This window comes from Pagrus pagrus, assembly GCF_965226575.1.
Source record: "Pagrus pagrus genome assembly, chromosome: 19".
NCBI classification, from domain to species: domain Eukaryota; kingdom Metazoa; phylum Chordata; class Actinopteri; order Spariformes; family Sparidae; genus Pagrus; species Pagrus pagrus.
The window spans coordinates 12516842-12533659 of NC_140203.1; the positions used below are offsets into that span (position 1 = coordinate 12516842).

The following is a 16818-nucleotide window of genomic DNA, read 5'->3' on the forward strand; positions in this document are numbered from 1 at the left end:
AAAGATAAATATCAAAATGTAACACTGTAAATGGCTTCAGCACAAGAGCTGGTGACTGGAAAGTGTTTTTCATTTTCCTTCCCCCCAGGAGCAGAACATGACAGTGACGGGAGGTTTGGCTTGGTGGAACGACTTTGTGGTGGTGGCCTGTTACAATTTCATAGACCAGCAAGAGCAGGTGGGACTGAAGCACCAGTAAATTCACTATTGTTTTGTGTTATTGTTTCTCATCAATCCCACTATTTCTGTTTAATTCTGCCTGATTCTATTTGTGTTAGTCTCTAACAACATTTCCCTCTGTTCTCCCTCTGTTCGGTACCAGTTGAGGCTTTATCAACGCTCAACCAACCTGGACAATGCCTTTGCATCTGTCACCAAGCTGCACTCAGACACTCTGCTGCTCAACGTCTTCAGAGACATGGTCATCCTGTTCAGAGCTGACTGCTCCATCTGCCTCTACAGTATAGAGAGGAGGAGTGACAGGTGGGCTCCCGTGTTACACCTCCAGTCTTGAGTTCAGATCTTCATAGCACTATCACATATTTGACATTAATCTCATCCCGAGGTTATCCTCCTGCATTCTGGCAAACAGGCCTTTATCTGTCCAAATATATCCTTTTTTTATGTGGATGAACCAAGTAAACGTGATCAAAAACATTTAATGGAAGTTGATATGAATGGCTGGTAAATTAAACCAAGTGACAAAAAACATTGTTTGCTGTGGGTGCAGAGTTCTATAAACTTTTTGAAATTGCATTTATAATAACAATTTAGATGTGATGACAAAGGCTTCAAGAGTCTGGTAAGTGTTAATTAAGGTACCTTGAAAGTGCTTGAAAAGTGCTTGAATTTTACTATGAAGAAGCTGTTCAAACCCTGCATTTTCATCCTTTCACACACTCCAGCACAAGGGAAGTCCTTGGCACCAGTAGTCATAATAGTGTTAAGTAATAGAGTTACTCAGCCACATTTTCCCTTGGGAAAAGAGGCTTTGAGTAGAAGCTATTGACCTAAAACCCATCACATGACAGAACTGGGCCTCAGCTTTACGCCTGTCGCGAACTACATGTTGGTTTTAATGAAGAGTGTTAGAACAGCCTCGGGACCTTAAATGTAGTTCAGATTACTTCAATATTTTAGTGACCTTTCTTATTTTTCAATGACTTCCCGATTAAATTTACACTGAGTTGATTTAATCAGGGAACTTTGCCAGCATTTCAGAACATTGGAAGTTTTGCCTCTGATACTAAAAGCTTTTTCAGCAAGTCCTCCAAGTTTTGTCTTTGTTTTTAATGCATTTATTTTCTGTGCATTACTTTTAACCTGAAAGTCATGATTCTGACCAACAATACGTTTATCTCTACTTGATCTTCCAGTCCAAACCCGACAGCCAACGTGGAATTGTTGCAGGAGGTGTCAATGTCTCGCTACATCCCTCACCCTGCCCTCGTGGTCTCTGTCACACTCACCTCAGTGCGCACAGAGACTGGCATCACGTTGAAAGCCCCGCAGCAGGTAACAGGAAGACAACAACAACAACAAGACACGCTGAACTGTACAGTCTCTATAGCAGCATGTGCATTTCTGTTTTCTGTTTTGTGTCCATGTCAGGCTTGCATGGCAGAGAGCATCATGTTGAATCTGGCTGGCCAGTTGATCATGTTGCAGAGGGACCGTTCAGGGCCACAGGTACGAGAGAAGGAGACGCCTGCCAACAACAAGAAGCTGGTAAGTCCGAACAGTAACCAAAACTTTAAGGATGTGACTGTTGGAGTTATAATATTTAAAGTGAGTCTTCTACAGGTCTTAAATAACCAAAGCAGCATGTTAAGTGTATGTTGTGTGTTACATTTTTATGAATAAATCCCTGTAACTCTCTCTCCCCTAGCTACCATTTTGTCCTCCGGTAGTGCTGGCCCAGTGTGTGGAGAATGTGTGGACCACCTGTCGCACCAACAGGAAGAAGCGCCACCTCCTGGAGGCCCTGTGGTTGTCCTGTGGTGAGGCAGGCATGAAAGTCTGGCTGCCGCTGTTTCCACGAGACCACCGCAAGCCCCACTCCTTCCTCTCCAGACGCATCATGCTGCCCTTCCACATCAACATCTACCCTCTGGCCGTGCTGTTCGAGGACGCCCTGGTACTGGGGGCGACCAATGAGACTGTGCTCTATGACGGGCTTCAGGGATCCTCTGAGCCACTGGAGGCGCTGTTCCCCTACTGCACCGTGGAGAGAACCTCCCAGATCTACCTCCATCACATCCTGAGGCAGCTGCTGGTTCGAAACTTAGGCGAACAGGTTTGTGGAGAACCCTGTCTCATCATGCCAGCTTAGTAAAAGAATGCTGTTGATAATTAATAATAATAATAATAACAGAAACTTGAATCTGAATTATATTGTGAGGTCTCTGGTTGTTTGCACACTCACAAAATACGTAAACTGAGTCTGTTCTTTCCGCTCTTCCCACAGGCTTTGATGCTGGCTCAGTCATGTGCCTCCCTCCCCTACTTCCCTCACGTCATGGAGCTGATGGTGCATGTTGTGCTTGAAGAAGAGGCAACGTCCCGGGAGCCCATTCCCGACCCTCTGCTGCCCACCGTGGCCAAGTTTATCACAGAGTTCCCCCTCTTCCTGCAGACCATCGTCCACTGTGCCAGGAAGACAGAGTACGCCCTGTGGAACTACCTGTTCGCTGCCGTGGGAAACCCCAAAGATCTGTTTGAGGAGTGTCTCATGGCTCAAGACCTGGACACAGCAGCTTCCTATCTGATTATATTGCAGGTAGTGACAGACTGAGATTATCAACATAAATATAGAAACCTGTGTGTACCTAACTTAATCTGTTTAGGGTGTCATAATATCACAAAATGCTCACTCGGTCTCCTTCCATCTCTTCTTCTGTTCAATACCTCCTGTAAAGAATATGGAGGTTCCAGCAGTGAGCAGACAACACGCCACTCTGCTCTTCAACACAGCGCTCGAGCAGGGCAAGTGGGACCTCTGTCGGCACATGATCCGATTCCTCAAAGCCATCGGCTCCGGGGAGATGGAGACTCCGCCCCCAACACCCACCACTCAGGTAAAGAGTTTTAGATGATTTCAACACACTTTTTTATTTCCTTTGTTGGCCATTTTTCTTAAGCGCTGTCTATAGATATCAGGAAAAGGGACTTTTTTACATGTTGAATACTAAACCCATTTCTTTAAGGTTTTCATCCATCCACACTGGACAAAAATGTGATTTTCAAATCTGTCACCATTGGAGAGTTTTCTCAGAAAATCTGCTTTGGTTGGCTCAGTGTGAACGAAAAAAAAATCTGTGTGCGCCAATAATATGGTATAAAATTATAAATTAATTTGTTATCCATCTGACGTGAAAATTCCTGCTGGAAGACCAAGAAATGTGTGTAAATTACAAATCTTAAACCCCATCATGCTTTGCACCCACAAACATTAAATTGTCAATATGCAAGAATGAACTGTGTGTCTCTGTCTTTAGGAACCCAGCTCAACAGGGGGTTTTGAGTTCTTCAGAAATCGTAGCATCAGTTTGTCGCAGTCTGCAGACTCCATCACTACGGGCAAGTTCAACCTGCAGAAGACCTTCAGTATGCCCTCTGGACCCTCCGTTAAAGGGTATGCACACACACACACGTATTGTATATACAGTAACTTTGATTGTGAGTTCTTGTGTTATGTTTTGTTCAAATGTTTCCACTTTCTCGGTCTCTCCCTCCTCCTCTCAGTCGGGATGTGGAGTGTGCAGAGAACATGTATATCGACATGATGCTCTGGCGTCACGCCCGCCACCTCCTGGAGCAGGTACGCCTCCGTGACCTGGGATGCTTCTCCGCGCAGCTGGGCTTCGAACTCATCGGCTGGTTGTGTCGCGAACGGAACCGCGTGGCCCGCGTCGAGGATTTTGTTTTGGCGTTGAAGAGACTCCATAAGGATTTTCTCTGGCCCTTCCCTGTAATCCCCGTGGGAAGCCTCAGCTCGCCCCTGAAGAACGGACGGTGTCGCACAGGTGAGTGGCTCTGTTATCTCGAGGTGATGGGGTAACGAAGCAGAACTCATGACCTCGAAATAACGGTATTAAAATATAAAATAATTGCAGCCATTGGCCATTCTCGGCTACCGTGCTATCCCAGTATGTCATGCTCATTTTATTTTTTCTGTTGTTATGCAAAGTGCTGAGTACACGGCTCTTGAAATCGCAGTCAGCTGACAGTCTGTTGAACAGCGACATGGACACAGTGCCCCCTCAGGCAGCTCCCAACAGCCACGCCTGGCTGGACAGGCTTGGGCAGGGCGCCAAAGACATGGACACGGCCTCGTCTGCTCACTCCAACCAACACTCACCGCAGACACATGATGCATTCCTCTCCCTGCTCACCAACAAAGGTAATAAGGCTCAGACAGTTAATCCCGGTCACACTTTTAACATATGTTACCATGGTCTTCTCTTTCTGCTTTCACATTCTGTCATTTCTCACCCCTCTAGTGGAAGAGTACAGTGTCGGCTCGGCCACAGACTTGACAGAGACCAGCTCAGTGGTGGATGGTGATTGGACGATGGTCGACGAGAACTCCTCCACCCTGAGCCTGAGCCAGGCCGAGTTGGAGCACATCTCCATGGAGCTGGCCAACAAAGGCCCGCACAAGTCACAGGTGCAGCTCAGGTGAGATACAGCCTCACTTCCACGATTCCACTGCAGTCGATGTAAAACCAAGGCCGGTATTTAACAGCTGTGGTCTCTGTGCCTTTCAGGTATCTCCTTCATGTGTTCATGGAGGCGGGCTGTCTCGAGTGGTGCGTAGTGATCGGTTTGATCCTGCGGGATGCCAACGTCATAAAGCAGGTGATCAGCTTCCTGGACAGTCCAGAGGTGCCTCAAGAAACTGTGCAGAGTGTACGAAGCGGCTTATTGGCTGTCGACGGATGGGCCTCCACTGACTGGTGGGTGTAGCACATGACCTGAACAGATGTTTTACTGCTCCTGCTTGTCTCTTTCAGTTCTGTTAATTAGCTTTTGATCATTTAAGAAGGATTTATATTACATATTGTGCAAGATGCATGCACATTGTGTCCTCATGCTGAAATCCAAAACTTTTAGCCAAAATCAGGGACCTCAGATACCTCTGTACCTGATAAGAAATGTAGCTGATGAAGAGCCAATTTAGGTTGTAATTAAAAAGAAGTACCAAAGAGGGTGATCAACAGTGTTACCAGTCCATAGTCTACATATATAACTTGTTAAAAACTGCAGTTTTTTTTTAATCAGAATATACTTGATTTTAATTTTATGTGATGGAACATACTCAGCTTTGACTGTAAACTCTTCAAATACTTTAATTTAAAAAATGTAATTATATGTCACGCTAACCTCTTTCTCTCCTCCGCCTCTCATCTTTTTTCCAGCCTGGGATACAAACCATTTCTCAACCTGATCCAGCCGCAGCTGCAGCTGCTGATGGATTCAGCTGCAGGCGAGCAAGTGCAGCCTGAGGCCTTCCAGCCCTCCAGCCAGAGCTCCAAGCTCGGTGCCTCCGAAGGGCTGGGAGGTGCTGCATTGCCTCGGGCAGAGGACAGTAGAGGTGTAGCGGCTCCGCTGGGCCTCGCCCTGCCCTCCCTTGAACCTGCAGGAGGATTTTCCCGTCCCCCCTCTGAGGACTGTCCACCTGAACAGACAGAGGAGCAGTTAGAGGAGGAGGGAGCCTACGACTGCACCTTGTCCTGAAGCCAGGAGCCTCCTCTGAGCTCTAACCTGGATGGAGAGAGAGGAGGAAGCAGCAGCAGCAGTGGCTTGAAATAGACTTTTTTTGTGTGTGTGCGCCTCTGTGTGCGTGTGTGTGCCTGCGTATGTGTGTGTGCACAGAAAGTACCTCTCCTGCAAGTTCTTACTTCAGTCAGTATTATCCACTCTTCAGATTAGCCCGTTGTGTTGACTAGAAGCCCTGTGGATACTGAGTGACAGACGAGCCCGACTGGCACAAAGGCATCGCAGCACAACCAGAGACAGGGTTCGGTCTGATTGGTTCTTAACAGCCTCATTTTACCAAAATGTGCTGTTGGATAAAAGTTGATCTCTATAAACAGATATCTGCACATGAACGCAGAATCTGTAGGTGAGGGACGAGATTTTGTTAGCGGAAGCGTTCTGGTTTCCATTTGTGGTCTAAGTAGTACGGACCGATCACATTTGAGCGAGATGTGGTTGCAGGCAGGTGAACAGTCCGTGTGGAGAGCAAAAGAGGAGGAACGCATTGGCTGAAATGCAATCTCTGAACCCATCAGCTATCGTCTGACAAAGATTTATTAGCCTTTATTGGCCTTTTTACATCCATCTCTATTCTGCTGGCTAAACTGGAAGCCCCGAACATTTGACGTTGTCCCAAGAAGCCAAATCGTCAATAGCAGATGGATTCTTAGATTGTACAAAAGGCCGCATATGTCAGTTTGTGCATTAATCCATCAGGTTGTGGTGTTTGGAAGCTGTAGATCAGCACAGGAAAGCACCAGGCTTTTTTTCCTTTTCTTTTTTCCTATTCCAAGACATTTTATGTGTGTTTAGCTTTTCTTTGGCACTCAATCAAGTGCAACTGGAGACTTTGAATTGTGTGTTCTTTTTTTCACTGTCCAGACAAAAAAAAGCTCCATTGTTTCCTTTGGTTTGATGCAAGCAGCGTAAGAATCAGTTGAAAGACAGAAGACCTGGGTGCGTTTGATCACAGCGTCATGCTACGTCGCTAAGCAAAATGTAGAACAAAGCTCCTGTCATGAACCATTTCAAAGATGCACTGAAGTGTGTCAGTAAGTGTGCAGGTCTGTTTGTGTGCACGAGAGGTGTTTCACACTTTCATACCTCATATGATTTTAAAATATTTTGTGATACCTTTTTCGATAATGTAACAGTGTACAAGATAACATTATTTTTCTATCAATTACACTTTGTCCCTCCCTGTAAAAAAAAAAACAACACTCACGGTATGAATTCTATGTAATTCTTGAGAAGTGACGACCTTAAGATTTCTAAGAAAACGATCTCTGAGAAGAATCCACTGTTGCGAGTGCAGACTAGTTTCTAACCACTGATCAGTACCTCTGTTCATGTATCTTTTATGCACCGTTGCCCCGTGACTACCCAAACGTCGAAGGAGAGCGTGGTCCTCATTTAAGACGTCGAGTCAGATCAGTGAGCAGATTTAAGGCGGTAGTGCAGCGAAGGGTTTGGGCGAAACTATAAATACCAAATCATGTGATGCTTTATCCAGCTTTTAAACACACATTTGTGTTTTACTCTTCTTTATAAAGGGACAGTTCACCCCAAAACCAAATACATGTATTTTTTACTCTTACTTGAAGTGCTATTTATCCATCTAGATTGTTTTGTTGTGAGTTGCAGAGTTGCTCGATGTAATCCGCAGACCTTGTTGTGAGCGGTTTCATGTAGAAACTGTTTTCTTTCTACCGAACTACACTTGGAAAACGTTATCACCATGCAGAAGGAAGTGTGCATCTGCTCATGGATGAGTGCTCGTGACAGCACAGGATGTAAACATTAAAGGCGTCCTTCGTAGCTGAACTATAACCAAAACCCTCAGGAAAAGCGCCAGGCTTTGAAGCCAACTTACATAGTGGCCAAATGTTATTACACCGTCAGCTTACATTGTGAAAGAAGCGGCTGTAAAACGGTGGATATATATATTTATTTTGTTTATCGTAACAACTCCTGCAAAATTAGTTATTTCACTACCCAAATTTGATTGATTCAGTCTAGAAGAGCCGCATGATTATATCACTTTATCCCTATTCAAGTTGACCGGTCGCTAAACTGGAAGTTAGATTCTCCTTCTGCAAGGAGATGCGGATGGCAGGTGTAGTTCAGCAAAAAGAAAGTCGATGAGGTCTTCAAATATATTTTTGTTCGCGTTTTGAACTTTTATTCAAGAGAAGGCAGACATCTCTACAGCTGGTACCTCCAAATCCCAGCAGCTCACACCAAACCTGTCTAGATGGATAAATAGCACTACAGCTAAGAGGAAAAAATATATATAAATGATTTTGGGGTGAACTGTCCCTTTTTTAATAGATTCAAAATGTGTTTCCTATCATCAGCAAAGCCATCCTGCTCTGAAGACTTTGTACCTATCCCTTGTTCAAAGAGCGTCGTTTGACTCCTCCCTCAGTAGTGTTAACGGTGACGCATCAGTATCATTTTAAAAGCGAGGATGAGACGTGTCCTCGGCTGTGGTTGTGTGACGTGTGACGTGACCCTCGTCATCCGATAAGGACTGATATATTTCGTCCAGTTCAATGTTCATATCGCATCCCTGAACCGCTTAACGTGTGCTCCTGTGTGGATTTCTGAGTGCGTGTACCACATTGTATTGACATGTTTGGTGACTTTCATCACGTGCGATTTGTTTTAATTGTATTATTCATCATTATTACAATTATTTATTGGCATTATATATGAGTGGTAATTAGTGAATCGATGCTCGGTTTGTTTTTATGACTGACGACAAACTTTTCTCCCCTTTTAAGTTGATCAAAGAAGCGTATTGGCTCTCTACCACAAGCACTAAAAGGTTCATCGCGGATATGTCAGTATTATATTGTGCAATGTATTGAAATGTTACTCAGCTTTATTTTTAATGTACTTCTTTTGTGTCCCCCCCTCCAGCTGTTTGCTTTGACTTTTCATGATAGACCAAATCATATTTTATAGTTTCTCGCTCCCTCGTCGGTGTGTACAAGATGAGTCGGGTGTGGTTGAAAATTATTCTTCAAGGTTTCTGTTTTACGAATTGCCTGTATGGTCAGAACACTCACTCTTCATAAAAAGGGCAAAATGACTACGCGGCACAGTGTTGCTGTCGCTGATGTACTGTCGTCAACACAAATCCTGTTGCACCATCCACTCTGAACAAGCCTACAGCTACACTACGCTGCTGCGCTGTACGCTTTACTTGACTTGAAAACGGTAACACGATGAACCAAAGACTTTACGTCCAGAGGCCTTCTGTTTTAACTGGTTGCTTCATTTGACTCATTATGCAGAGGGGGAAAAAAGCCTCACACACACAAACAAACACACATCCCTGTACCCCCCCACCCCTCTCATCGGAAACATCGATGCTTCAAAATAATGCTGACGGCATACGAGACAATTTCCTACGGAAATGAATATTGCAGATGTTTTCTGGTTTTCTTCTCTGTTGGCGAGGAGCGGTTGGTTGGTCGGTCGGTCGGTCAGGTGTGTCGGCGCTCCCTCCCTCCCTCCTGTGTACAGTTGTAAAAGTATTGCCTGTTTCCTGACTCAGAGTTACGTTTTATTTCTAAGCCAGGAGCAGCAAACATCCTCAATGCAGTGTAAAGATACTCTCTTGTACATTTGCCTTTTCTACTCATGTTTGGTTTTCTACTTCATTTTTTTCCTTGTACATAAAGACCAATAAATTATTTTTAAAAATGGTTCGTTTGCTTCATTGAGTTCAGCTGCTCTGTCAAGGAGGTTATGTTTTCACCTGTGTCCGTATGTTGGTTGGTTGGTTTGTCAGCAGGATTACACAAAAACTACTGAATGGATTTCCACAAAACCTGGACAGTAGATTGGTCTCAGCCGAGAATAGACCCCACTAACTTTTGATGCAGATCCGAAATTTTTAACGATAACGATATACAGCCCTACTGATAACGATTTGTGTGCTACCGTACCATGAGACAGTTATCGTACTGTGACATCTCGCACCGTTGCAACCATAATCTGCTGACACGGGAAGTAAACAGAGGATAACACACCATACGTTAACGTAATAAGTATTTTAATTGCTGTACAAGTGCTAATTTAATTCAAGCTTTTTGCATAATGTAAAATCATCCCGTCCATTCAATAGATGGATACCCTGTAACCAGATCAATCCCAATAGCAACATGATCAACGTATCAATCACTTAATTCCAACTAACAAACAAATATGCAGTTAAAAAAAAAAAGCAAAACAGCAGTTCAAAAGGAGAAACTGTTACAGTTAATTTAAAAGTGTCAAATCAATCACAGAAAATAAGAAAATGATCAGTCTTGTTTAAAATAAAAAAAAAACAAAACAACTTAATTTAAATTTAAGAACAAAAACTGAACCGTTAGAGAAGAAGGCAAGATGTTTGAGAAAGAGAAAACACAGTTCAGGTAACGATAACAAAACCGTTACAACATTTATAAAAAATAAAAGAACATCCGTCAACAACAGGCATTAAGACATTTCAACGTGTATCCCAGAAGAGGTTAAAATGATATGGACATCTGTGTGAACAATGGTTAGATTTTCATTGACTGACTGTTAGATGTGATGTAAAGCTACATCCAAGTGTGAGTTTACACTGAACGACGACAACAACAACACACACTGTGCAGCGCTTGGTCAGCCTCTCAGTCCAAGCTGAGCCACATTAATACGTTAGATTCTCTCACAAAGTGACTTTAAATTCACTTTGTCCCAACAGGAGGTTTGTTTTCTCTACGTTAAGCTCTCTAGCAGCACTGTGCTTTACTCTGACAGTGGGCGCAGGACGAACCATTGCACAGCGTTTACGCCAAACATCTCCCGGCTCCGTCCCACATTTACAGCAGTTCCTCCCGTGTTTCCTTGCCGTGTATAAAACAAAACACACCTCTTGTTATTCATCATCCCATTTTATGTTAGAGCTATTCACAAAACGTTCAGATTTCTTCCACAACCTGAATCTCTGACGCTGTTGGTGGTCAGAAATATGAGCCAGTTGAATAAACTCACTCACTTCTGTGTCCACGCTTTCCTTTAGCCTTGAACAAAAACATCAAACACCTTTACAACAGAATTTTAGAAAAATATTCTTATAAATTGTTAATAAAGCTTTTTTTTTCTCCCATAGACACAACTTTCATTAAAACAGATTTAAGATCTTCTTCAGCACTGACAGACATCTACACACTGATGAACAAAATGTGTGTTCGCTAGAGGTCTTCTTGGCAAACACATGGCTTATATCAGCTGTAGTATCGGCTTGTTATTTGCAGGTTCTCATCGTTAGACGTTAAGTCAAAAGGACAACATGACAGGATACATTTCAGCAGCCTGGCTCACTTCTCGCTGTCCACAGTAAAAGTAAAAACTCATTTGTGAGAAGAAAAAAAAAAAAAAGCACATTCATGGTTCTGATGTCTGAGCACTGCTGTGCTGATCAGACTGGGTTAACAGTGTGACGTGTCTGAGTCAGCCAGAAAGAAAACCACATCAGTTCCTGCTCCAGTGGTGTGGATTAACCAACAGACGCTACTGAACTTAAAGTAACAGTTCACCCAAAAATAAAACAATTCAGTCATTATCTACTTACCCTTGTGCGAACGAGAAGTCAAGTGAAGCTTTGGTAATCCACAGAACGTCTCTGGAGCTTCACAGCAAAACAGCGTTGCAGCATTCTCCTGAACTGAGGCAGATGGGGACTTGTTTCAAAATGTAAAAAAAAACAACCGAAAAATAAATAAAATGGCTCCATACAGCTTGTCCAGTGTAATCCAAATCTCCAGAAGCCTCGAGATCCCAAATTGATTTTAAAAAAGACATTATTTAACCCTTTTAAGCCAAAATCTTAATTGTAGCTGCTAGGCTAAATACATTAGCACGCTTTTCTGAAGTGGGTGCACGAGCTCCACTGGCCTAGATCAATGAGAAAGTGCGATCTCTGCGTCACACACAACCGAGAGAGCTCCGTCAAATCTAACTTTGCATCTTCAAGCTTCTTTCAACTGTGCTAATATATAAAGTAATGGTTTTAGTGTTTCCTTTTCCTGGATGCTGCAACAGAGAGAAATGTGCGAGTCGTTGTGTGCGTTCATCAACGCAGGATGTATCAGTGACTTTCCACAGACTATCCACTACAAGAAAGACTATAGCTGTGGCGAACTGCTCTTCATCTGCATCGTGAAGTGAACGCTTTTCACCAGGCGATCAGCGTCCAAAGATTCATGGTGCAAATTTATGAGCGTTCAAGCTCACGTGCCAACTTCAGACAGGCTTCTAATCAATTTGGCTTCCAGAGGCTTGGAGAACACAGAGCAAGCTGTATGGAGCCTCTTTCTTCAGTTGTTTTCTTTTTTACGTTTTAAAACAAGTCCCCATCTGAAGCTCCGGAAATGTTTTGTGAACTACGAAACTTCACCCGACTTCCTCTCGGCATGGGGGTGAGTAAATAATGACTGAATTTCCAAGTGTTCCTTGAAACACAATGCAAGTTCAAACCTCAGCGAGGTGATCGTGCTGATCGATCACAGTGCAGGACACACCTGGCCAACTGTGCAGAGTGAAGGACTCCATTACTAAAATGTGCAGAGTTAATGCAGCAGCATCTGTTAAGGACGAAGAAATTATCAAATTTATTAAAGGACCATACTGGTGTTTTCCCCCTCTCGTCTTTTAGCACATTTACAACCAACTACTTTCCATTTATTTTTCCAGCAGCAGGCAGCTGTTGTTCCTCTTTTCGTCTCCTTACGAACAGTGTGGCTGCTTTCACTGTTTGAATAAAGGTTACAGCAGGTGAGCTATGTATGATCTATTGTAAATGGCTATAATTTACAAAAAAAACAAGATTGGTCCTTTAAGATGAACTATAAGTATAAAATCTCTACATTATTTACCAACAACCTCAGCAGCCAAATAAATTCAATGTCTTATTTATAGTCAAAGTCAAATTCATAACAGCAGATGTCTGATTGATTTGCTCCGGAGCTTTCAACTGTATCGCATGGTCTCATGTACCTCATGTTCATGTCTGCTTACACAGATGTCACTCTTGATCTCATAAAAAGGGCTAAAAGAATGAATTTTTAACTTTTAAGCCGACGAGAAGTCAGAACAAACTACTATCTGCTGAGGAAGATCATTTGGTACAATCAAAAGCTCCAGAACAGCTACTGAGACGGCCTTTTGGTGAGATCGTGCATAAACAAAAAGGAGCATAGTGGGACAATCTGTTTTCAACTCGCCAAGTGCTGTTAAAGGCTGCGATGGATTTAAAGTTTCAAACTTTCCAACAGACGACACTTCAGGAACATAAAAACTCTGTACAGTGCAGCACCTGATAGCTTTTTAAGACCACTGAGACGTTTGTGTCCACTACAGTAAACATTTTGTGCGTCTTTGGAAGCAAAATGTTAAGGCCTCCTTCATGTCAGCATTTCTTCATTTTTCGTGTGACTGAAGCTGAACGAGACAACGCGGATCGCGACGACGGCACGTCACCGGGCGCGACGCAAAGTGGACGAGAGACGAGTTTTGCTCAGCCGATCTCCCGAGTGCAAATAAAACGATCTCCTTTAATTCTTAACGCATCGGAAGAGTCAAACCGCCTCTTTCAACAGATTTCATCAGAGAGTGGGACTGAAGGCAGGGAGGGGACGCTCGCTCTGATTCTTTGATAACAAACCTTTTCAGATACATTTCTAAATCTCCACTTTGTTCACAGAAAACAGAGGTAGCCCACAGACAAACACAATAACGCATTATGACCCATCACAACAACGTCTCTCTCTTTAATATTAATTATCTTAACAGTTTAAATCTTTCCAACAACATTCAAGAACGTTAGTAACTGTTATCTTGGCGTTGAACACCAAAGTGTGGTCATTGTGGAGGTAGTGGTGACACTGAAGGGGCCGGTATACTCGGACGGAGGTCCGACATCACATTTCTATGACTTTTAAACCAACAACCCGACATTCACACCCTGACTCACCAGCTGTGTGGAGGTGAGAAAGGAGCAAGGGATCAAACTTCTCTCACTCTTTTTTCAATTTTTGCGCAACCATTTTGATGCAGCTCTATGAATTTCCTGCAGGACAGACTGAAAGTCTGTCTGAAAATGTGAGCTTTTGTCCCCGTATTTAACAACACAGCGACTCCCCAGTTCTAGTATAACCCGGCCACGACTGATGATGGCGCCTGGAGTCTTAGACATGAAAGACCGGTCATATTAACTGGGTCGTGGTTGTGATACTTGGGCTCTAGACAATAAAAGATGCAGTAAAATATTAGCAACACACGCCACAAAAACGAGTGGACAGCAGCTGACACTATGAGCTGTCCGCAGCAGCACCAAAGTTGAGCACGATGCATCCGGTTATCCAGTTGAAAATCAGCTGATGTTTTCATTTACATCTTTTTTTTTGTACTAATTAAAAGGGAAATTTGTCTTTACTTTTAAAAAAAAGTAAAATATTTATTTATTTGTTATTGGAAACCTTTTTCTCCATGTGTTTTGGATTGGATGCCTGCCTGTAGACTAATTTAACATGTGTGCATCAGCAGCTAGAAACTTACTGTTATAGCAACTGAACACGGCCTCTATGTTACATATGATTATTACTAGACTGCAGTTTTTATTTACAGGAAATAACGGACCCATAAAGTAAAGCATTAGGTATTTTGTTTTGTTGTTATATTGATTAGTTTTTTTAAATACATTTGCACAAATGTAGACTCACAAGTCTCGTAAAAGATATTTCCTTTGCTATCACACATAACAAAGAAAAGTGGAAAATCCTCACGTTTGAGGAACTGGAACCAGCGGTTGCTTGAAAAATAATTAAAACAATTAATCCAATATTAAGCAGGCACTACAGCTCTACTTCCTTTTCATTACTAAAAGATTCACTGGTGCTGCTGGAGACAGCTCAGGGCAGAAGTCAAGTCTGAAACCGAGTACAAATGCTATTATAGTAACAGCAAATGTCCATAATCAACACTTCCACGTGAGACATGAAACAAGCTAACTGACACTGATGCTGTTAATCAGTGTGGAGTTGCATTGCTGGTTGTCCACCCAGTCACCCTCAAGGCTCAGGGAGTAATAGGACATTTAGACTGACACAAGTTTCCTGTGAATCTCATCAAGCCCAAAACCTAAAGTACGCCACTGCTTGAACACATCAGGTCGAAAACTAAAAAAACCTCCTCAAAGACGTCAAAGACGAAATCTTCAGGGAAGCTACGTCTGCTAAAGGACACCTTGACATTTTGATTTGAGCCAGCTGTTTTCATTTCACAGGTACAGTTTTCTGCATCTGCATGCCAGATTCTCTGACAACTAAACCAGAGTGTTGGCATTCCTCATTGAAATGCGGAGGTACAATCTGCTGCAAAACAGTGGTGTTTGTGAGCGATAATAATGAGCAATCTCGCCGTTAACTGATTAGCTAAAACAAAAAACTATTTGCTCATATCGAAACCAAGTGCGCGTTAATGAAAAGCGACTTTCAAAGTGTCAAAGTTTCCAGTTCTAGTCAAACAAAAACAGGTCTTTGTTTCCCTTCCCAAACAGACCCGTCCTTATGTTACTACACCTACAGACAGTACAGACAGTGGTTGTGTTGTTTTTGCAGGGGAAGCCAGAGACGCATCTACTCGAGTGGTTTGCCGGTGGAGAGAGAGCAGGGGAGGCAGCCATGCGACGTTATTCATTCAGGAAGAGCATGAGAGACAAAGAACGGGAGGAAGTGAGCAAGAGGGAACATGAGGAGGGGGGTGAGATGGACTGAGTAAAAGCAAAGGCACGACAGATCGAGTAAAAAAAAAAAAAAAAAGATCTTAACCCCTTCGTTTCACTAACCCAGGAGTGAGCACGAGGCTTGCGGTGGCTGGTGCGCCGGAGGGTGAGTTAGTCAGTCTGTAAGCTGACCCATCAGCTTACCTCCGCTACATCTCAGCGTGCCTCTTCCTGCTCGGTTAGCTACTAAACCTACTGACACAGTGATGGGGGTCTCTCAGGCAGGCTGGGAGGGAGCGTGAGCATGTGTTAGAGAGTGTTTGTGTCAGAGTGAAAAGGCGGCAGGGCTGGTCCTCAGTATTGTTCCTTGAAGTCTGTCTCGTCTGTCTCGTGGGCCCCCTGCAGCCCTCGGCTCTAGTCGGCGTCAGCCTCTGTTGATGTTCGGCGTCCTCAGTATCGGTACATGTCGTAGGTGCTGACCCAAGACGAAGGAAAAGCCCACGTGGGGAACCTGCGGAGGATTTCCTCCAGTTGAGCAGTCCTCTGGTCTTGTCCAAAGAAATAGTGGCCGGAGATTGCGACGGAGATCATCCCCTCGGGGCCTGATGGGTCCGGGTCCCTGGGAGGCTGGTAGAGGGAGAGAAAGAAAGAAAACCATGAGCAGAAGAGAACCAGAGCAGCAGTTTTTATCCAAGAAAAACCACCTCATATTTACTACGCCGCATGTGTTTTAGCTTATGCTTACGATTCTTGAGGTCATAGAGTTGGTTTCAACCCATGCAATCGTTAAAGCAATTCAAAAAATGCTGATCTCTAAAATTGGAGTTTAATGGTTTTCACATGACATAGTGCAACTGTGGCCTGTTAAGGAGCTTATCTCCTGCAAACAATCACTGACTGAGGCCCTGAGGTGATGGTTGGCAGAAATCTGGATATGTGAGGAATGAAAAGAATGACATAAAAAAAAACATCAGCAGCATCTGTCTGGATACCAAGATGGACTCCAGGCTGTCAAAGGTGCAGCAGTATCTAAAGATTTATGTTAGATTATGGGCAAGGACAGCACCCTTAAAGGAACAGTTACACATGTTTGGAGATATTTTCTTGCCGACGGTTAGATGTAAAGCTTGATACCACTCTCATATTTATATGCTGAATATGAAGTTGGAGCTAGCTTAGCTTAGCATTAAGACTGGAGACAGGTAAACAGCTAGCCTGGCTCTGTCCAAAGCTCCTCCAAAGCTGACTGATTTACATGTTGGGGAAGTGTTTACCAAAATGAGGAACTATTCCAT

At 43.5% G+C, this 16818-nt stretch overlaps 2 protein-coding genes across 3 annotated transcripts in view; one reads left to right on the forward strand and one right to left on the reverse strand.

The window, feature by feature from the left end:
* The window catches only part of ric1 (RIC1 homolog, RAB6A GEF complex partner 1), a 40363-nt gene extending 30887 nt beyond the window's left edge, over positions 1-9476 (forward strand). For both annotated transcript variants that reach the window (XM_084383007.1, XM_084383008.1), the window contains exons 15-27: positions 89-178; positions 323-483; positions 1377-1515; positions 1612-1728; positions 1889-2296; positions 2468-2779; positions 2919-3077; positions 3498-3634; positions 3745-4025; positions 4190-4402; positions 4503-4680; positions 4770-4958; positions 5421-9476. In XM_084383007.1, coding sequence (XP_084239133.1) covers positions 89-178; positions 323-483; positions 1377-1515; positions 1612-1728; positions 1889-2296; positions 2468-2779; positions 2919-3077; positions 3498-3634; positions 3745-4025; positions 4190-4402; positions 4503-4680; positions 4770-4958; positions 5421-5739 — 2703 coding nt within the window. In that variant the 3' untranslated portion in view covers positions 5740-9476. The remainder of the gene's footprint in view (positions 1-88; positions 179-322; positions 484-1376; positions 1516-1611; positions 1729-1888; positions 2297-2467; positions 2780-2918; positions 3078-3497; positions 3635-3744; positions 4026-4189; positions 4403-4502; positions 4681-4769; positions 4959-5420) is intronic.
* A 333-nt stretch (positions 9477-9809) lies between these two features.
* The window catches only part of ermp1 (endoplasmic reticulum metallopeptidase 1), a 31885-nt gene continuing 24876 nt past the window's right edge, over positions 9810-16818 (reverse strand). Inside the window, exon 15 of the mRNA XM_084383559.1 lies at positions 9810-16150. Coding sequence (XP_084239685.1) covers positions 15974-16150 — 177 coding nt within the window. The 3' untranslated portion in view covers positions 9810-15973. The remainder of the gene's footprint in view (positions 16151-16818) is intronic.